The following is a 22,559-nucleotide window of genomic DNA, read 5'->3' as shown; positions in this document are numbered from 1 at the left end:
TTCCGGTAACAGTCCCTTACGTCAAATACTTTGATCAAAGATGAACTTAAATGAACACCCACCTGTTGTACAGACATGATAGTCACATAACAACTTGTGAGCACAATCTTCTGTCTAGGAACTCTCATCAGTCTCTGGAAGAGGTAGCTTTATTCCTTTGCATCATGGAACCGACATTATACTCATTTATCGATTGAGACCCAGTATCAGTCGTTTGATTTGCCTTTAGACACATGACAACTCCGCAACAATCCTCTAAAGCACTTTCACAACCCACATAATTAGATGAACACGCAGCTCTCTGATCCTACTTCTATGATCAATCCATCACTCAAGATGTCAGACCATTGATCCATTGCTGCTCTATGGAGTTTACCTCTTAGAGAGTCATGATCATTTTTTATGAGCTGAAACAAATAATCTTAAACCTGAAACACTTAACACACACATCAGTGCACACTTGTTGAAAACATACAAACATTTATCATCAACAATATTTACAATCAACATTGTGTTTCAGCAATCAATCATATGAATTTAACTACAAAACATTGATTTTACAACACATTTTTTCTTTTCAGCCTTTTATATACAATCTCAGACATCCAAACATAGTTAATCACAGGAAGTGAGGGAACCAGAAAAGCAATAGACTACCAAAAACACTTTTATATTAATTTTTACTTCTTAAAGTAAGAGGCTTTCATACCTTGAGATCTGTTTTGTGATGTGTGCCAACCACTTGTTTAGGACTTCACCAGAAACTACCACAACCTATTGTGAATCTTCAAAGAATAGATCTATGATCAGTGGCTAGTCTTTCGCTCTGGCATGCCTTTGACATCATGGTTCACCATCAACGTGAAGTAGAAAGCTGGAATTTCCTTTGGAGAGTGCATTGATAGGAGTGTATCAAGTCATTTTTTTTTTACTTTGCATGATACACTACCTTAGAGCGTAGATCCAACAGACATGAATGATCTTCACAGTTTGATGATATGAACGATCTTGTGCTGAATCTCTTGATTTCTATTAGCGATATCACTTGACTTCTCAACCGCGGATATTTGTGCATTCCCTTGTTATTATTCTTCAGGGCTCTGTTGAAGACGTACCAACCACATTACTCTGTTTATTTTTTTTAATTATAAACAACTGGTACTTCTTTCAGAATGGAATGCATAATAATGCCGCTCCTCAGCTCTTTGACCTCCTCTTTCACGACAACGTTTTACGAGATCCCCAATATGAATTGGCATGACAGGCAGCTGTTTTCCACTGACTTTTTGTTTAGACAAAGTGTTGATCTTTTATACATTCTAGGAATTCCATGGCCTGTTCTGATACATGTCCCTGTATCTGATCGACAAAACTCACAAAACATATTAGATCTCACAAACACCAATGACTTTTCTCAGAATCATGTGTTGATCCAAGTCCAATGGTTTTGTAAACAAATCAGCAATTTGCAAATCAGTGCTCTAATGTTCTATTACTATCAGTTTCTCCACAAATACTCTATGAATAAACTGATATTCAGGGTCCTGTAAAATAATTTTAGTATATGATACATGTTCTACAACAATATTAGCAAACAAACAATTATCACACAAAATTGAAGCATAGTCTAAGAATGTATTGTACGCTGTTCTCAATTGTTTGATCCTCATCAGGTGATTGAAACATGTTCTCAAAGCATTAACTTCAAATTCAACAATTGAACAAGGTACCTTAACAAGCTTCTGAGCGTAGCAGAAACACAGCTTTGTTCCCAGAAGGCAATAGCCACCAGATCCTTCACGGTGATTCAGAAAGCGGTATCACTACAAGTTTCTGCTCGCTCCCTTCGTCAATATCAACCCTATGTTGCATGTTCCTTTGAAATACTTGACAATCCTTTCAGCTTGCATGTGTGATACTTTACAATTGTCACTAAAACACACACAGTTTGCAAGTACATAATAGATGTCTGGTTTGCTGATACAACACATCTTCAGACCACTGATCAGCCTACCGTACCAGTTACAATTTACACAATCTCTTGAATCATCTTCTAAGATAGAATATTTCCAACTCTCATAGGTGTGGCTTTATCTTCACTTCTTTGTTACTCACATGCACTGATCAAACCTTTGGCATACTCGCATTGGTATATGAATACCTCAAAACCTTACAGTTTCTAGTAAACAGTCTTCTGAAGAAGTCATTCCTAGCAATCCCGCTAACATCCATCTGATACAGCATGAAGTTATGCACACAGACAATCCCTTATCAGGTTTCTGATTACCTTGTGTTGAAGTGAAGGTGCTGCGTCTAGCAAACTCTCCTTAGAGCTTATTACGACCACTCGTGTCACCGCTTGAGTTTCTTTCATGGTTTCTCATGTCACAGTTGCAATTATAGTACCCTTGTGAGTGATCAGCCCCCTGTACAAATCTTTTGCTTTTTTACTCAGCCTCTTGTTATTCTTTAGCTGATCCTCAAGACGTTGTCTCAACAAAGACAAAATGACTTTCTCCTCAGACCACAATTTCTCAAGAGTGAAGACTCTACAAAACAGCTCTTCCTTATTACCTTGAACAGACGTCTAAGTATCTACAGTCTTCAGAGTGAATGATTCCTCAGCCTTCTGATCGTTCTTTCTCATCTGCAGTTCATCTATCTGAACTAATTTCACACACTGATCAACCTTCTGTTCATCAGAACTTAAAGCACATTTACCATCAGATTTGTGAGAAAGATATCCATGTGATAAGTTTCTAAGATATTCCTTGACAAACCTCTTATCCTTGTGTATCTTCTTCAGCACTACAACTTCCTGACAAGGGGAGCTTAGTTGACTGTTGAAATGACAGGATGGTGATACATCAGATTTTTCCTTCTTCACCCTTCTGGTTTCCTCAAAGAAGGCTGCCAAACGATCCCAAGCTTCTTTCGCCGACATACACTCTTGCACCATCGCGAACAGATCCATCGGCAAGCAGCTGAAAATAGTAGATAGCGCTTCAGCGTTATGTTTTCTCTTTAATTTCTCCTCAGTCGTCCACAACTTACATGGCTTTATTACAGTTTCTCCTCTCATGTTTGTAAATGTTGGAAGTGACCATCCATCTTCAACAGCGAACCAGGCTTCCATATCACGACTCCGAATCATCTGTCTGATTTGTGCTTTCCAATCATCATAATGCTCAGCGTCAAGCATCATCGGATTGTTCTCATCAATGAATTGTTGTGGATCCTCCATACCTCGTCTCAAGATCTCACCTATTGAAAAGATAAAAAAATCTTTTATCAGGCGTCTGCTCTGATACCAATTGTTAGGGTATAGAGACACACAACACATTGATTTACACTTGGAATGCGCCAAGCCAATGCTTTTCTCTTCAATCTTATTAGCAAAATTTATCTCTTACAGTGATACAATTTTGTCTCGGCCCTTACTCAACATATTATACCCAATAAGATTGATCCCGACTAAGAATGAATCTGAGACTCTCTCTTTTCTATCTAACACAACACCCTGTGTAGATCTAAGAGAAGAAAACCAACCCTCTCTCTTTTCTATCTAAGCTCTCACCAGTGTAGATCTAAGAGAAAGAAAAACAATTCTCTGCACACTTAATCACCTCCCTGATTAACGTCACAGAGAACTGGGAACACCCCTTCTAAGCCTTATTTTTGTGGCTTCGAAGTTTACAACTGTATCAATATTCTAGAGTGCTCAACTTGGCTCGTGGCCTACTCCTAAAATATATATACACAACTTGAGAAACCCTAGAAGGCGAATCTCCAAATATCAAGGGATAAGCAAGGGATAAGTAAACTGATTGCTCTCAAGCTTATCTTTTCCTTATTTGTTGTTGAAAATATTTTTCATATCTCCAAGGATAAGGAAACTACTTGCTGCTCAAGCTTATCCTTTCCTTATTTGTTATGGAGAATATTCTTCATATCTCCTCATATCTACAAGAGCAATCTCGTCTCTATCTTCAATGCCAAGTCATCAACTTTTCTCGACACATCATCACATTCACTCATGTTTTGCCACGTCAGCTCACACATCCATGTCAGCAACTCGGACGTCTGTGATCTAATGCAGCTTCCAGATTAACACAACACTCTGTTCGGTACAACGACTTGTTCTTCACAGTACAGCAAGTTATTCCAGAATCTGTATTTACATAACTTATTCGCTTAGATGACTTCAGTGTTTTTTATTTATGTCATGTTTTTTTTTTTGACAAGGTCTCAAAAACCATAAGTTTTATCTTATATGAATCGTAAACTTTCATTTTCTAATGATATTTACAGTTATGTCAAAACAAAAACAAAATGTCGGGTTCGAAAATGGTTTGTTTCACCCAAATGTGGAATAATATTCTGGTGCCGTTTTTAATTAAAAAATGGGTTGACAAAAATTATTCCCACGATAATATGTCTGCAGAAATTTGTTATGTTGGTTGATTTGTTCATAAATCATAATATATAGATGATTCCCTCAAATCTACATCACTTGGGAAAACTAATTAGAAAAGCAAGAAATATTATTAAAACAAAGAAAGGAGATAGATTCTTCTAAATTGGATAATCATGTGCAAATAATCCACTAGATCGTATGAATAAAACTAAAGGAACACTCTTGTAAAAATATATTCTAGTTTCCACCATCGAAGCATCTGAAGTTACTCTCTCCTTTCACTGATTAGTAAACTACGTACCTGTTGGTTAAGCCAAAGGGCCATCTTGTTCATCACGACTCCATCACGTGAAGCATAAACATATATATATATATATATATGATGTATGTACATATATACTTATATTGAACGTATATGCGTGCACATATCATACATTTAATAGGTAGTTGTAACATGTGAAGGGCGAAAGTGATTGATTTACACAAGCTATAGATGGATAGAGAGATGGGTGATATTGATTTGTGCTTGCCTGCCGGAGAGATTCGCTTCCACGTACGTGGGAGAGGCTTATAGATTTACTGTGAAGCCAGAGAATATATTTTATTTATTCATACAACTAAAAAAGTCATAAAATTATTCGAGATCTGGTTTGTGAATCAAACTTAGATACGAATATATTTCTGTCTGTATTGATGTATCGATCTGTTTGTATATATATGACTTTGTGAGACATCTAAGAATCATATCTAGCTTCGGCTCGTTTTTATTTTATAATTTTTAATTATAAATATTGATTTTGATTCTTTCATTTGTTAATATAATTAGTGAACATGTCTCCTCAGTCTAGTAGTCTACAAATTCCTAAGGTATCGGTGTCTTTGGGTTCTTTTTTTTCAACTGATGTTATTGATAAAGTTTGGAAAGATACAAAATCAAATACGACTTAAACCAATGTAAAACAAAATATTTCCGGAGTCTAAAGTCCAAAAAATAGAAACTAAACCGGATGTGTTTGTGGGTTCACATTTTTGTTTATGCAATCATACAAATATAGTAGATCATTTAAAAAAGGGATAACATTGCAGGATAATTAATCAAGCTGAGAAAATATATGAAATTTCCTATTTATATATAATACGGTTAATTAAAAAAATTATCAAATCTGAATTCAGTTCAGAATTGATAAAACAAAACAGTTGATAGTAAAAACTGTTGCAGTTGAAGTGGAGATAGACAATAGCATGGGCAGCGCTATACGCTTCAAAGTGGTAGCTAGCTAGAGATTGATAGGGACTTTGTCAAGAGCCATGAGTTTACCCGTCAACAAAAATAGAAGCGTCCAGGATACCCTTCTCGCTCGTAGATATCAGAAAGGTTGTAGTAGACTATTGTCTCAGTGGTTTGGTCACTCATATTTCTCCTCTAAGTTTGTTTCTAGTTTCATTCAGATTTTTTAATACTTTTAAGCCTATAACTCCATACCCCGGGCCATAAGCTTCTGTAACTAACTTTTAATTTTGGTAATATTATTTACAATTTATAAAAATAATAATAGAAAAAGCTGTGAACTCTGTTGCTAAGAACATGGTTACCTATGTAACAAATACCATCAAACACTAAGCCAGCAATGTTAAATAATTGACACCATATGTTTGGGTTTGATGCAAAAGTTTTTTAGAAGATAACATGTGTTCATAGAAAGAAAGAAAATTAAATGAATGCGCGGAAGATAATATTTAGATTATGAAAACGTGGGAAACAAAGAGAATATATGAATATGAGAAGTAAAAAAAATATAAAGTAGAATGAGATAACTTAGAATTTGTGTTATTAAGTTTTTTTTTGGGTAGAGAATATGTGTATAGATAAAGAAAAAAACACTCGGGTGTTGATTGGTTCTCCCGCTACTTCCGGCAAACGCTGCGTTTACGGGTGGTAGCGATTTCTAATGATGATACCAATCACACAAATTGCTACCAATCGCTCCCAACCGTTGGAAACCACTGAATTTCAAAAGCTGACGGTTGCAGTTGGATTTTTTTTTAAACTAAAAACAAATCGGTGATATTGAAATATTTTTTCATATATCTTCTACCTAACCATTTTATCCATTAAAAATGGGAGAAAATGAAGTACGGATACGATTGAAGAGATTAGAAAATAAATAATTATACAAGAAAATAATATTTTAATTAACAATAACCCGGAAAACTTGATGAAAATTTAATGGCACATCGCACATAAGTTCAAAAAAATCTTAATAAATATAACATTTCATCAGAAATTTAAGAAAATAAAATTATTTGTGAAAAATATTAAAATAAATCACCAATGAATTTTCTCGCTTTAATATGAAATTTATTTGTTTTTTAAATAATTATTTAGTTTTTAATGAATTATAATTATAAATCAAGTTTAATAATTTTTTTGGTATTTTAAAACATTTATATAATTATATATGACATTTATTATGTTTTAACTGCTATTGCACCCGCTGGTCAACCAGTCGTAAAACTCCCGCAAACACACCCATTTTGAAACGCTAAATCAGTCATTCAAAACGCTTAATAACAATTGAAACCGTAATCACCCGCAACCGCAACCGCAAAAGCTGCGTTTGCACCGGTCAGGCCGTCAAATATGATGATAAAAACAAGAGAAAACTAGAAAATGTAACATTATAAAATGACTAAAGATTACAACTTTAGTATATACGTACACACGAGCCACTCAATTTATAAACACAAAATAAATCTCAATTTCCGCAATGTAGCTGCTTTCATACATAAAGTATCGCATTACTAATGTCTTAATAATAAAGTAACTAACCGCATCCAACTTTATGCAGCTGGTTTTTAGAACAGACACAAATTTGTATGTTTACAATGTGACTAAAAAAGATGGTGTGTGTAGGTCTACTCTTGCTTCTATTGCAACCTCCTAATTCTCTCTTTCTTCATTACAACGAATCATTCTTGTAGCTTTCGGACTATCCATAGGCACCATGCACACATCCTGTGAAACCAATGTGTTAAAACCATTTTTGCATAGTGAAGACACTAAAGGAAGAAAGGTAAAGTCTATGGAATTATTTGCTTACCATGAGCGTTGAAGCTTAATGAGAATACACTGCATCACTTTCTATAAATTGGAGTCTGGAAATATCCATTAGTTATCAATTTGAAAGTTGCTTTTTGTGGTTAGCAACTTTTCACTGATTCGTAGCTACGTGGTCAGAGATTTATTAGTTGTTAATCTGTGGCAAATTAGCCATTGTTAGCCACTAACATACCTTTCTCTACTGCCAAATTCGTGATCATTGCCGCATTTTTGTTGAACTTTTAGGACCTCACTCTTTGAGTTCAGTTTTCTCTCTCACACTCTCTTATGCTCTGTTTCTATTCTCTGTTTTGACAGAAGCATATAGTTAAGTTACTCTCTCTATCTCTCTTGTGTTTGTTTCTCTTCACACCAACGATTCTTTACTAAGAGAGAAGAGAGAAACTTTAATTTTCTACATTGCATTAACTTGAATACAATTACACAACACACTCACATACGTACTTTTACTTTTTTTTTTTTTTGAATGAATGTAAAATTTTATTCATAAAAAAAAATCGTTCTTTACAACATGTGTAACAATGCCAAGTTTGTTAGCTTGTATGCAAAAAAGATAAACTTAAGTTCTGGTAGAAAACCAGCGTATAAGGATATCTATGTAGTCTTTGTGGCCTGAGTTCAGAAGAAAGAGAAGCTTGTTTCTAATGGTCTAATCTATCCGTTTACCAAGTCGCTGAGCGGAAAGGGGGTGTTCTCCATGCGTGCGGTTGTTACGCTCCTGCCAGATGGAGTGAACCGTTGCCTGGAAGGAGTATTGCAGAAACAGCAGAGAAGTCTTACCAAGGGTCGTGTCGGAGATGAGTGTTGTGAGTGTATCCCAGTCTGCTGTCGAGTGGGTGCCAAGGAACCCGGAGGTTAGCTGACTCCATATCTGGTGTGAATATGAACACTGGAAGAAGAGGTGATTTCTTGTTTCCAGTAGTGTATTGCAGAAGGAGCAGGAGGAATCGACATTGCCGTTCCACCGTAGCATACGATCCCCTGTAGAAAGTCGATTAAGCATACCCAGCCATGTTATGAAAGCAAATTTTGGTGTGGCCTGTGAAAACCATACACCCTTTGCCCATGGACACACTGGTTTCGCTATACGCAGCTGAGTCCACGTATCTCGAGTCGTACTTATACTCCTACACACAAGCATCCTCCTAAAGACACTGATCATGAATCTAGGACACTCAACAAAGCTACAACCACCCTACTACTCTTGAAACTCTAAAATACTTGCTTGCACACTTAAACAATCACTTGCAACTCTACTTTACCTAGCTAAACATAGATAGACGACACACCACTAAATAATATCATAAATTGTGTTGTAAATACAATTGGAAAACCTCTAAAGAAGCATGTGTGAAGTGGTTTTCACCATCAAATGAATATTTATGATTCTATGACATATCTTCACAATACATATACAACAAATTATTATAATGAAAAGAAAGAAATATGTTCGTATATGTATTGCTGAACAGACATACCTTAAAATTTTGTTTTTTTAACATTTTTTTTTTGTTTCAAATTTCATTACTTATTTTTCTAATGCTTTATTTACTTTCAACATTAATTCATGAACTACTTAAATTATATAAATTCTATATAAAACGACAAATTTTCACCGTCATAAGTTTGTTACTAATAGCGACAAATTGAATACACGTATATTTTTTTCACTAATTTTTTCAGTTAAGAAAAAACTTACTAATAGCGACAAATTGAATACACGTATATAGAAAAAATTCATGTTTTCATATATTATTTTTAGCTATCGTCACTAATCTCTCGCTATTAATTATATGCTTATGCATGTTTTCGTCATTGTGGTTATCACTACTTTGCTATATTTTTCACTAAATTTGCAATTAAGAGCTACATATAGCCACAAAGTTCATGTTGTCATTCATATATAATATATAATATATTTATTTATAATCGTCATTTATCTCTAGATATTATTTGTTTATCCATCGTCATTAATCTCTCACTATTATGTATGTTTTTGTCATTCTGATTGTCATTATTTTGCTACTTTGTTTCACCAAATTTGCAATTTAAAGCTATATATAGCGACAAATTTCATGTATTTATATATTATTTATTTATCTATCATCATTAATTTTTTGCTATTAATATGTTTATTTTGTGTTTTTGTCATTGTGACTGTCATTATTTTGTTTGTTTTTCACTAAATTTGCAATTAAAGCTATATATAGCGACAAATATTATGTATTTTTAAATATTATTTGTTTATTCATCGTCATTAATCTCTCATTATTAATATACTTATGTAAGTTTTAATGACAAAATATTGTTAGCGCAATGAAAATATATCTCCAAGTATTGAATATAAAATAGACATAACTGTTGAGGATATAAAATCAAACCTAAGTAAATTAGTCGACGGCGAAATATGTTCTACCATATATTTTCGTTAGAATCTATAAAAAGTTTAATCAATTAAAATACACAAAGTAATTTAAATTAAGGTAATCCTTATATGTTGACGATTTTGTACATAACACAAAACAATTTTAACTTGACATAGAAAGCATATAATGAAAAAATATAAAGTGAAAAAAAAACGAAGTACAAGGGACAAAGGGAACTTGAAGTTTGTTACTTCGTTCAATGAACATTGAAAAATATCATTTCTTTGATCTCTACTGTGATGTTGACGTTCCACATCTGGTCCTTTTTTTAACTCGTTAAAGCTCCATATATTACGTTAGATAGAAATAAAACACTTTAACAGACAATAGTGTAGCTTATTAATTAGTCCTCATATTTTCATCGTCTATTTGCGAATGATAATTTAGTTTTCTGTACGGCAAACCAAAATCAATGCTTAGTCATCTTGGATGTATTAGAAGAAGTTATGTTGGTACCTAAACAACAACTAAATCTTATTCAACTTTTAGTTACCTTTAGATATATATAGTATACCAAATACAATAAAAGAAGATTTATTTTCTATGGATATTTAAGAGAGAGAAAAAAAAGAATGTGAACTTATCTAGAATTGAATCACCAAATTGTCTAGAAATTTTATTTTTTATACTAAAAAAAGTTTTGTGATCTAATTAGCGGTGATCTTATCAAACGGTGGGAGGGATTTTTTTGTTTAAAATGATGCCATCTGCATTGTCGAGATATGTGATCGATGTCATATTTTTGATTTTCCAAGATAGTAACATCGAAATTAACTAGCGCGATGACAAAATTTTGGTTAAGTTTTAGATGGAAACCAACAAAAAGGTTATACTAGTTGGCATGAAAAAACTAGCTTTGCCAAAAAAAAAAAAAAATTAGGAGGATGGTTGATGAATTTGATCCTATTTTTTCTAAGAAATAACTATCGACAGCTTATAAACAACCTAAAAGTCATTGTTTGCACTGATGTTCAAGGTCGATATTTTCATAAATATAATTTGATGGAGCGTTTAAGAAAATATTCACCATTATATGGTTAAAAAAGAAATTTCAGTATTTTAATATATATATATATATATTGATTAAATGGATAAGATCAAGATACAACATCAGTATAGAACAAACCTTTAGATTGTAGATATTTGCCCAAAATCAACCATAAGTAAATGACATAACTTATGACCAAATTTAATTTGATGGTTTATGACCCAATAACAAATATCTGACAATTAGTAATGTTACGAGAATTTGTAGATCTAAGTATGTGGCTGTGGCTGTCATCCGAGGGATCCCAATAATCTGAGTTTAGATGGCATTCTAGTCTCGTTTGTTGGCGTGAAAAGAAAGATATATAGATGACATTTTAGTTCAACTAATTCAGTAAAATTATAAATAGTTAAAGGAAGAGACCACATACAAAACATGGAAATCTTATTGAATTAAACCAGACATGTATTATGTATATACAACTCTAGGTTAAAGCAGAACGGCCATATCTACCACTGGTCACTGGACCGCTAACTAGTTTTCACTACAATTTGAGTTTTCTAAGTAATGTCCTAGTCCTCGTCAAATTGGATCACCAATGCTTTATCATGTGTTTTTTTTTCTTTTTTTTTTCACAGAAATAATCGTTGACTACAAAATGTCACAAAAAGTCAACATCCCTTGGCTCCTCCTCGTAATAAACTAAAGTATTCACTCATGCAACTTCGTAGGAAAAGGCATCTTATATGTTATAATTTGGACATAAGTTTTCTTTTTATTGATCAGATCTTAGATCGAAATCTATATATAAACTAAACATACATATATTATATATATATAGGTTCTAAATAATTGAAGATTTTGTGTTATTCTTTAACCTCGACCATAAGTATTTTAATTAGGTTGACTATCAAAAGAATTTTAGTCAAACTGTATTATGTGGATTTTGAATATGGGTATACTGTATACATACGAATGAATAACACTAATGGTATTGACTGGTATATCAATTGCAATTACGACCACGTTCGATCGAGATCCAAGAGAGTTTGTCATAAATTCGAGTTTGTACTTTCCGATATTTACATAAAGTTCCAAATACGTGACGCTGGACTGTCCCTAGGTGATGATATCTTCAACTAGTGTAATCTGTATCTAGTCGCACCACGCACGTTATATATAATTCCATAATTATTCGTCAGACCCCAAATAATATACTTCAAATTGCGATTAAAGAAGCATTATCATGTACGTATACATATTATTTTCCAAAGTCTTACATTTAAAACTATTTGTAAACATTTACTGATTACTTAAAGAGCGTAGCTAAGAATTAGATATCTCTCGAAAGAAAATCATATTTTCAGTTATTATCTTATATATGGTTGTGTCTAAGCTAAGAAAATAATTTGTATAAGTAATTTATAACATCTCTACTTTTGTGCACATGTAACTAATTATAGTTGTAAGTTCTAACCATAGCTGCATCACAATTGACCAAAAATATGTGATTCTCTTAGTTACAAATATAGTGTTGATGAAAGAACTTAATAGTTAATACAAATCATACTCTTCACTTAGAAATATATTAGGCACAAGATAAACAAAAAATAAAGTGATCTGATTTTTCTCGAGAGATACCCAAATCTACAAGTTAAAACATTATCCCAACTTCTTTTTTTCATTTTTAGAAAAAACAATTGTACCCCTCCGGCATTAAACAGAACAGACACACAATAAGAGGGACCGAAAGATAGAAATACAGTACATACACGAGATTCCATATTTTTTCATGTTTTTATTACGTACGTAACTGTATATATATGTGTAGTACCATATATAGATAAGGGACCATTAATTATTTGAACATTTACCTCAAAAAGCAAAGTACTCTCTACTTCATTCCAACTCTATGCGTATGTATGTTAGTGTATGGACCGATACGCAAATTAAATGTATAGGTAGACACATGGCCTACAATTATGAATATTACAATTATTTCTATCAAAAGAAAAGTACTCTCCATCTTAACATACAATAAAAAGAGATATTTTGACCCTTTTTCTATGTTATTTTTTAAAAATACTATTTTACGTATAAAAATAATAAATTTTACCTGTCCAAATCGAATCAGTATAAAAATTGACAAAAATTGATAATATAATAAAATATTTTTTAAAAAAATATTCAATATAAAATATGGTCTAATGATATCATAAATTAATAATTATATAAATTTATATGTCTATATATATATAAGTTGATATACAAGAATTATTTTTAGTTTCTTTTTTAATGGAACTTTGTTAGACCTTATTTCTATAAAACAATTGTTACGTTTTGTTTTTTTAAAATATAGTGTTGTAATATAATTTATAACTATATCATAAAAATATCTTAAAATTTCTGTAAGTTTTCAATTTTTAAATAGGCATCATTTTTATTTTGATACTATTGTAGTTGTTAATTAATGTAACTGAAGTCATTAATCATAAATTTGAATATATATATATATATATATATATATATAAGTGTATAAGTGTATGTATTTGTAGTCATTGTAATTTATTTTCTAAATTATTGTTGAATCCATTTTCTATATATTAAAATTTCAAGTCTAAAACTTTACAATATATAACATCCAAATCACTATTTTTTTTAAAAAAATAAAATTGTATCATTTCATATCTTCTAAAGTTTTAACAATTAAAAAAAATCTCTCTATAAACTAATAATTAATTTATACTATAAAATAATAAATATTAATTTATTTATAAATTAATATCACTATAGCTTAATAATTTTCATGGTCTCAACCTTATTAATTTATAGAGGTTTTACTATATGCATAAATACATTTTTATTATTTAAAAACCTCTTTGGTCAAAAAGGAAATGGTCGACTATATATATAGCCAAAGAAGAGCAAGAGAATCAAAGTCGTGAGTTCAGAACTATAACCAATTTTTTTCTTAAAGAAAAAATAAGAAAATGGAGAGTTTTTTTTTTTTTTTTTTTTTTTTTTTTTTTTTTTTTAATAATAATACCTTTATTCATCTTCTTTCTCCAAGGAACAACATTTAAAATACAATATCGATCTAAAAGATGAACTGAAGAGAAAAAAAACCCAGTAGGTGAAAGAGTTAAAGTAGAAATTGAAGAGAAGACAGAGCAAGTTACGGCTAAAAACCAAACCCAAACCCAAGAAGAAGGACAAGCTTCATGCTAAGGTTGTATGAACTGAAACCATGCGGAGAGATAAGTATCATGAAGTTGCTGAGGTGGTGCTGCCACTGAAGAATGCAAAAACACATTTTTTCGATCCAGACCAAGTAACTTAGCACGAATGATGAGCTGTATCTCTTTGACCAAAATAGCTGCCGATTTTGCATTGCTAGTGTGAAGTCTTGAATTTCTCTCTTTCCAAATGAAGTAAATAGCGGCTTGGAAAATCAGTTTATAGATTACATTGAGCCTGGCATTAGACGTAGGAGATCTAACCCATGGCACAATATCATCAAAAAGAGACGGGGGAGAGAGATTATGATGCACGAAGAAAGCAGTCCACACTTCCTTGCTAAAAACACAGTCAAAGAAAAGGTGTTGTTTCGATTCCATAGCTGAGGAACAAAGGAGACACTGACCCGGCACACTTAGACCCCAACTCCTAAGTCGATCCCTTGTTGTTAGTCTATCCCGAAGAATCACCCAGAGAATAAATGTGTGCTTAGGAATTCTTTGGCTAAACCAAACAGACTTAAACCACGGAACTTGAACTGTTGAACGAGGATGCAGGCTGGCCCAAGTTTTAGAAGATGAGAAAAATCCTGGCGTATCATTATGTGAGTTACGCCACAAAAAATAATCTGAATCTGTTGGAGAAAGTTCTGGTGGAGTTGGTGGTAAACAAGCCCGCAAAAGAAGTAAAAGTGGATGTCTTCCACGAGGCAAAAGCCAAGAGCCATTTGAAATGGCCTGAGAGACAGAATTTGTTGAAGGAATTCCAGTAACCATGGGACCATTTACACCTGTTAAATCAATTAAAGGGCCAAGACCAGTCCAATCATCATGCCAGAACAATGCTAAAGAACCTGATTGCACATGACAAGAAATGTGAGGTCTAGCTAGAGAGCGTAGCTTGACCAACCTCTTCCAAATCCAGCTTCCTGAATTCTGAAAATCTGTATCCCAGAATAGTCTTCCTCTAATTATGACCTTGTGAATCCATGAAACCCAAAGAGAACCTCCACCAGCAAACAATAACCATATCAACTTTAGACCAAACACAACATTAGAATCTTGCAGCTTTCGAAGACCCAAGCCTCCTTCTCTCTTTGGAGTGCAGACTGAATCCCAAGAAACTTTGGCACCTCTAGCAGAGTTAGGAGCACCTGTCCACAAAAAAGCACTGCAGATTTGCTCAAGTTTATCCAAGCAACCTTTGGGAAGTGGAAAAACCGCAGCCCAAAAATTGATGATGCTGTACAAAACTGATTGTATTAACTGGAGTCTTCCAGCAAAAGATAGATGCCTGACTTTCCATGAGAAAATTCTAGCTTTGATCCTGTCAATAAGAGGCTGATAATCAAGCGGTTTCAGTTTGTGTGGTAATAGAGGTAGACCGAGATACCTTACTGGAAAGAAAATGGAGAGTTTGATAGTAGAGATTGCCAAAACCATTTGGTGGATACTAGTTATTGGAGTGTTAGGTTTAGGGATTCAGGTGTACGGTAAAGCGATGGCCGAGCAATGGAGGGTGCGGAGGAAGCTGACGATGCAGGGCGTGAAAGGTCCATCGCCGTCGCTTTTTCGTGGAAACGTGCCGGAGATGCAAAAAATCCAATCACAAACGGTGATTAACTCTAAACACTACTCTGGCCATAATATCATCGCCCATGACTACACTTCTTCTCTCTTTCCTTATCTCGACCTTTGGCGAAAACAATACGGTATGCTCTCTAGTCTCATAATTTCAACAATTTCTAGGAATCCGAAATCTACATATAATTTTGGTATGTGAGGAGTTTTTTTTTATTTCTTCTTGTTAACTAAGTAGATAGGCATATCTGATTTTGAAGAATGATAACATACGAGGCGGATGAGTCCGTTTTGGTCGTTTTGAATTAGACGATTCCATATTTTGGAGGATGATAGCAGATAAAACAAGCTCATGTCTCTTCATAAAATCTTGTAAATCTTGTAAATCTTGTAAATCTTGTAAATAGATAGTGATTGAAAGGGCCATATATATTAGCCACAATTTTTACATGCATACGTGAATCTTTATTCATACATTTGTTCATACTGATTGACAGCTAAGGCTTATATAATAATATATGTGTGTATTATGTGTATGTAACGTATGCATGGATTGACATGACAACTAACTCCGCAGAATTTAAATATTATCAAACGCTGTCTTATCGATTAGTTTATATAGCCAATAAGGTCTTGTACGATCGGGTCTACTTGATCAAAAAGTTAGCAGTTCTATTATTTTGATTCCCTTTTTTCTAGTAATAATAGTAAGATAAAAATATTAAAAATACCAAAGTAGTTGTCGCTTCGCTAGCACGCGTGGAGCGGTAATAGTTAATCATCAGTCTTTTGTTTTCTTTTGTACAAAGTATATCATCAGTTATGTTGATTAAGATTAAGAGGAACTAAATTTTGATTCTCACCGCTTTCTAAGTTGGTTTTGAGCATTTATTTTATCTGAGTAATTTATTGGAATAAAAATTTGATGTTTAGGGAGGGTGTACATGTACTCGACGGGGGTGAAGCAACACTTGTACATGAACCACCCGGAGTTGGTGAAAGAACTTAACCAAGCCAACACTCTTAACCTTGGTAAAGTCTCTTACGTCATCAAGCGCCTTAAATCCATACTTGGCCGTGGTGTCATCACCTCTAATGGGCCTCATTGGGCTCATCAACGTCGTATCATCGCCCCCGAGTTCTTCCTCGACAAAGTCAAGGGAATGGTGGGATTGGTGGTGGAATCGGCGATGCCAATGCTCAGAAAATGGGAAGAGATGGTCAAAAGTGGAAAAGGAGAAATTGTGTGTGACATAAGAGTGGACGAAGACCTAAGAGCTGTCTCTGCTGATGTCATCTCTAGAGCTTGCTTTGGGAGCTCTTTCTCCAAAGGAAAAGAGATCTTCTCTAAGCTTAGATGTCTTCAAAAGGCCATCACTCACAACAACATCCTCTTCAGCCTCAATGGCTTCACGTAAGTGGAATTCAAAATCATTTCTGTCTATGTGTATTAGTTAAGGGAATGTAATGTTGATAAATATATATTATGGTTGCAAGTGATGTTTTGTTCGGTACCAAGAAGCATGGGAACGGTAAGATTGATGAGTTGGAGAGGCATGTTGAGTCTTTGATATGGGAAACCGTTAAGGAGAGGGAAAGAGAATGTGTGGGAGATCACAAGAAGGATCTAATGCAGTTGATACTAGAAGGGGCTATGAGTAGTTGTGATGGTAGCTTGAAGGACAAGACACAATCTTACAAAAGTTTCGTGGTGGACAATTGCAAGAGCATATACTTTGCCGGCCATGAGACCAGCGCGGTTGCTGTCTCTTGGTGTCTTATGCTCCTCGCTCTCAACACTTCCTGGCAAACTCGGATCCGCGATGAAGTCTTTCGTTTCTGCAAGAATGGTATTCCTGACGCTGACTCTCTTCCCAACCTCAAAACGGTAATTTTACAACCTTGCCTATCAATAAATATTTCTTGAACTCCAAGTATGTCAATTTTCAGAAACCTAACATCACTATATATATAGGTGACAATGGTTATCCAAGAAACGTTGAGGCTATACCCACCAGCGGCATTCGTGTCAAGAGAAGCCCTTGCGGACACAAAACTCGGAAGCCTCGTGGTGCCAAAAGGAGTGTACATCTGGACGTTGATCCCTACATTGCACAGAGACCCTGAGATATGGGGAGCTGACGCGAATGAATTCAAGCCAGAAAGATTTAGCGAAGGAGTCTCTAAAGCCTGCAAACACCCTCAGTCCTTCGTCCCTTTTGGCTTAGGGACAAGGTTGTGTTTAGGGAAAAACTTTGGGATGATGGAGCTCAAGGTTCTCGTGTCACTTCTTGTGTCAAGGTTTAGTTTTACCCTCTCTCCCACATATCAACACTCTCCAGTGTTCAGAATGCTTGTAGAGCCTCAGCATGGTGTTATCATTAGAGTTCTAAGACAATAATATCTTATAGCTCATCATAATATCGTATAACACTATAGACTCTACTAGTGTATTATATTATCTGATATCTTTTTTTTCGCAAATAAAGGTTTACCAATATTTATCGAAAGAAAATAATGATGAGCACTTGTGAAAAAATACTATCATAGTAACTAGCATGTAACAAAGACAAATAAGTAAAATTGACAAATCGTTGTAATTTCTTTTCCAACAATCAAACATATTGATATCAATATATACGAGTTAACAAGTATAAACATTTCAAAACAAACGTTATTCGATAATACAAGAAATTGAAATAATTTCGATGAGGAATATAATCTAGGTATCCGTACATTAAACTCACATATCATTTTTGTAATTTACTAGTAATGGTACAAAATATAAACTGTGTACAATTATAGTGTTTTATGGGTGTTTTTTACTCCTTCCTCAATAATTGTAGTGATGAGTTCCTATGTGTTAACACTTAATATATAGATTATAGTGTGTATTTTTTAGTACACATTGAAAAAAAAAAAAAATGTGTTCGCTTTACACTATTAGAGATTTCGAGTGAATAACTTGGATTTACATAAATCCTACAGTATGTGTTAATATATAGTAGTTATGTTTCTTGAATCTACTTAGATTATAGTGTTTTTTTTAACTACATAATACTACATATTATTTTTATTTAAATGTTACATGTGTTCGCTTTACACTATTGAAAGATTTCGAGTGATTGGATTTGCTTAAATCATATTTGATTGATGAATGTTTGATTTACACTATAATGTTGTTTTTTGAAAACGGAGATGATTCTATAGCTTTGTTTGGGTCGTGTTTTTCAAATATAATAAGCCCAAAAATAATTTGGACATGCTAAAACTATATGGACCGGGCGTCCCTAGATTGTTCCCTACTGTGATATACTTATTTGTTCAAAGTAGAAATGATTTAATAAAAGGCTGACTGTATTAGGCCGGGTTTCAACTCGTGTACCTTGTACTTTTAGACTCTACATATTTCTCTCTAAACAACATTTGTTCTTTTCAATTGCACCTAGATTAATTGATTTCTATTTAATTAATCAAAATAAATTAAGCTCATAAAAATCAACTTTTTGCGTTTTAAAATCGATAATTCGCGATTACTGTACCAAATCGAATTGATTCTACTTCGTTGTTTGCTTTATCAAGAAAATCGAGAGCAAGCAATTGGAGAAGAAGAAGAAGAAATTAAATCGAGAAAACAGAACTCGATTTTCTTGCTCTCAAGGAAGAAGAAGAAGAGAATAGGAGAAGAAGAACGAACAAACCCTAATTTTTGTTTTTCCCCAATTCGATTTGGTTTTATTAGATAGCATAACGAATATAAAAAAAATTGTCGAATCTGGTATTTTTAGTCAGATTAAGGCAATCGTGCTACAGTAATCGCGAATTATCGATTTTAAAACGCAAAAAGTTGATTTTTATGAGCTTAATTTATTTTGGTTAATTACATAGAACTCAATTAATTTATGTGAAATTGAAAAGAACAAATGTTGTTTAGGGAGAAATATGTAGAGCATAAAAGTACAAGGGTACACAAGTTGAAACCCTATATGGCCGCCCTTTAATAAAATAAGAATTTGTACTTATATGTTCAAAAGGAATCTGGTTTGACTATATATGGGTCAAGAAGAGAAGAGTAAAGCATATATAAAACACAAAAGTAAAAAAAAAAAAATCTTGAATAGACAAAAGAGTGAAAATGGAGAGTTTGGCTGTTCCTTCGGTAAATGCAATCTGGTTCATAGTTATTGTCGGAATCGTCAGCGTATGTTATCATGTGTATGGAAGAGCGGTAGTGGAGCTGTGGAGGATGCGGAGGAGTCTAAAGATGCAAGGCGTGAAAGGTCCTCCACCGTCGATCTTTAACGGCAATGTGTCGGAGATGCAACGAATCCAGTCGGAGGCTAAACACTGTTCCGGCGGTAACATCATTTCTCATGACTATTCCTCTTCTCTCTTTCCTCATTTTGCTCACTGGCGAAAACAATACGGTTTGTTTTTTTTTTCTCGAATCTCGTATCTCGTATCTCGTAAACTTTGTTTTATACAAATACATAGTATCTAGATAGTCTTTGGTAAAAGGATAGTTTTACCACTTTGCATTTGGGTCTATTGAACATTTTTTTTGTAACATTGTCAAAAACAAATAATTCAACAATTGGTGAAAAATAAAAAAATGTCGGGATTAAAATTTGCAAGAACTATTTCTAACATGTTTCCATTAAAATAACTTATGTTGTTAGAACAAGAATCAGTGGTTTTTAATAGTTTCGTCCATTCCAATGAAAAGGCATACACAAAAAGACAGCTTTGCACGTTTTTTCTCAGTTAACGTTACAGGAAGAAAATCCATAACCAGATAGAAATAAATACCCCATAAAAGACACCAGATAGAATCCAAAAAAAGAATTACGTCTTTGCAATATCTAAATAAATTAGAGAAATCTGTAAAAAAAAAAAAAGAAATAAGAGAAATACACGTACATACTTAGTTTATTTAATTTATAATAACCCAAAAAAAATGATTGTGATTTGGGTAGCTAAAGCTGAACTAAGTTTAATACTATTGGTTTGGGTTATTAGTTAATAATTATTTATTTATCTTTATTTCTGTGTAATTTTTTGTTTTTATATACAAAACGGTAATGAAGGGAGGATTTACACATACTCAACGGGGTTAAAACAACACCTTTACATAAACGACCCGGAAATGGTGAAGGAGCTTAGCCAAACCAATACACTTAACCTTGGAAGAATCACTCACGTCACCAAACGCCTTAATCCCATTCTTGGCAGTGGCATCATCACCTCTAACGGGTCTCATTGGGCTCATCAACGACGTATCATTGCCCATGAGTTTACCCATGACAAAATCAAGGTTTTAGTCTTATGTCTTTTAGATTTAGCACCATATATATAGCCGGATTGTTAGTTTTGTCTTCATCGATTGATTATTGGAAATGTGAAGGGAATGGTTGGTTTAATGGCGGAATCGGCTATGCCAATGTTGAACAAATGGGAAGAGATGGTGAAAAGAGGAGGAGAAATGGGGTGTGACATAAGAGTAGACGAAGACCTTAAGGATGTCTCGGCTGATGTTATCGCTAGGGCTTGCTTTGGGAGCTCTTTTTCAAAAGGCAAAGCAATATTCTCTATGATTAGAGATCTTTTAACGGCCATTACTAAACAGAGCGTCCTCTTCAGATTCAATGGCTTCACGTAAGTCGTCACGGTATCGTTAAAACGTTTTATTCTTCTTCATTCCATGCAAAACATATAATTAATTAAGTATATATATATGGTGGCAAGTGATATGGTGTTTGGGAGTAAGAAGCAAGGTGATGTAAATATTGATGCGCTTAAGAGGGAACTGGAATCTTCGATATGGGAAACGGTGAAGGAGAGGGAGACTGAATGTGTCGAACCTCACAAGAAGGATCTAATGCAGTTGATACTCGAGGGAGCAATGCGTAGCTGCGATGGTAACTTGTGGGACAAGTCAGCTTATAGACGTTTTGTGGTGGACAATTGCAAGAGCATCTATTTTGCTGGCCATGACTCAACGGCAGTCTCCGTGTCTTGGTGCCTTATGCTCCTTGCTCTCAATCCTAGTTGGCAGATTCGAATTCGTGATGAAATCTTGAGTTCTTGCAAGAATGGCATTCCCGACGCAGAATCCATTCACAACCTTAAAACGGTAATCTCTTATATACGAATATTACATTGAGAAATAAGTTGTGACATAATAGACTATGTACAAGAAACGTAACAATATTTTTTTTTTTTTGTATATATAAATAAAAAATAGGTGACAATGGTAATACAAGAAACAATGAGACTATATCCACCAGCACCAATCGTGGGAAGAGAAGCATTCACAGAGATAAGACTCGGAGACCTTGTAGTACCAAAAGGAATGTGCATCTGGACACTCATTTCTGCTTTACACCGAGACCCCGAGATCTGGGGACCAGACGCAAACGACTTCAAGCCAGAGAGGTTCAGTGAAGGGATCTCTAAAGCTTGCAAATACCCTCAGTCATACATCCCATTTGGCCTCGGACCAAGAATATGCTTAGGCAAAAACTTTGCTATGATGGAAGTCAAAGTGCTCGTTTCACTTATTGTCTCTAAGTTTAGTTTTACTCTGTCTCCGACTTATCAACACTCTCCAGGCCATAAACTCCTAGTAGAGCCTCAACATGGTGTTGTGATTAGGGTTGTTTGACAATGAGATGTATCATTATGTGATGAGTAGATCTTTAATTTCTTTTACTCTCTCTTTTGTAACTGAAACTATAAAAATGCGGGAATTTGGAATCTACACTTAATTGGTCTACACACTTATTTTTTC

At 34.0% G+C, this 22,559-nt stretch overlaps 2 protein-coding genes across 3 annotated transcripts; both read left to right on the top strand.

Moving 5' to 3' along the window:
• The first annotated feature begins 15,021 nt into the window (after positions 1-15,021).
• LOC104706810 (cytochrome P450 714A1) lies at positions 15,022-18,284 on the top strand. Of its 2 annotated transcripts, none has more exons than XM_010423038.3 (4): positions 15,022-15,900; positions 16,703-17,183; positions 17,267-17,657; positions 17,745-18,284. In XM_010423038.3, the coding sequence occupies exons 1-4, from the start codon at positions 15,597-15,599 to the stop codon at positions 18,168-18,170; spliced, it is 1,602 nt and encodes a 533-aa protein (XP_010421340.2). In that variant the 5' UTR covers positions 15,022-15,596; the 3' UTR covers positions 18,171-18,284. The 2 variants fall into 2 exon arrangements, with proteins under 2 accessions (XP_010421340.2, XP_019084714.2); XM_019229169.2 differs by lacking the exon at positions 15,022-15,900 and adding an exon at positions 16,413-16,536.
• A 1,564-nt stretch (positions 18,285-19,848) lies between these two features.
• Positions 19,849-22,554, top strand: LOC104706809 (cytochrome P450 714A2). Its single transcript, XM_010423036.3, has 5 exons — positions 19,849-20,196; positions 20,857-21,083; positions 21,174-21,424; positions 21,515-21,902; positions 22,014-22,554. Exons 1-5 carry the CDS (start codon positions 19,905-19,907, stop codon positions 22,431-22,433), a joined length of 1,578 nt encoding a protein of 525 aa, XP_010421338.1. The 5' UTR covers positions 19,849-19,904; the 3' UTR covers positions 22,434-22,554.
• The last annotated feature ends 5 nt before the right edge of the window (positions 22,555-22,559 follow it).

Source organism: Camelina sativa, chromosome 8, assembly GCF_030686135.1.
Source record: "Camelina sativa cultivar CO46 ecotype springtype chromosome 8, ASM3068613v1".
NCBI classification, from domain to species: domain Eukaryota; kingdom Viridiplantae; phylum Streptophyta; class Magnoliopsida; order Brassicales; family Brassicaceae; genus Camelina; species Camelina sativa.
This window is presented reverse-complemented; position numbering and strand designations above follow the sequence as displayed.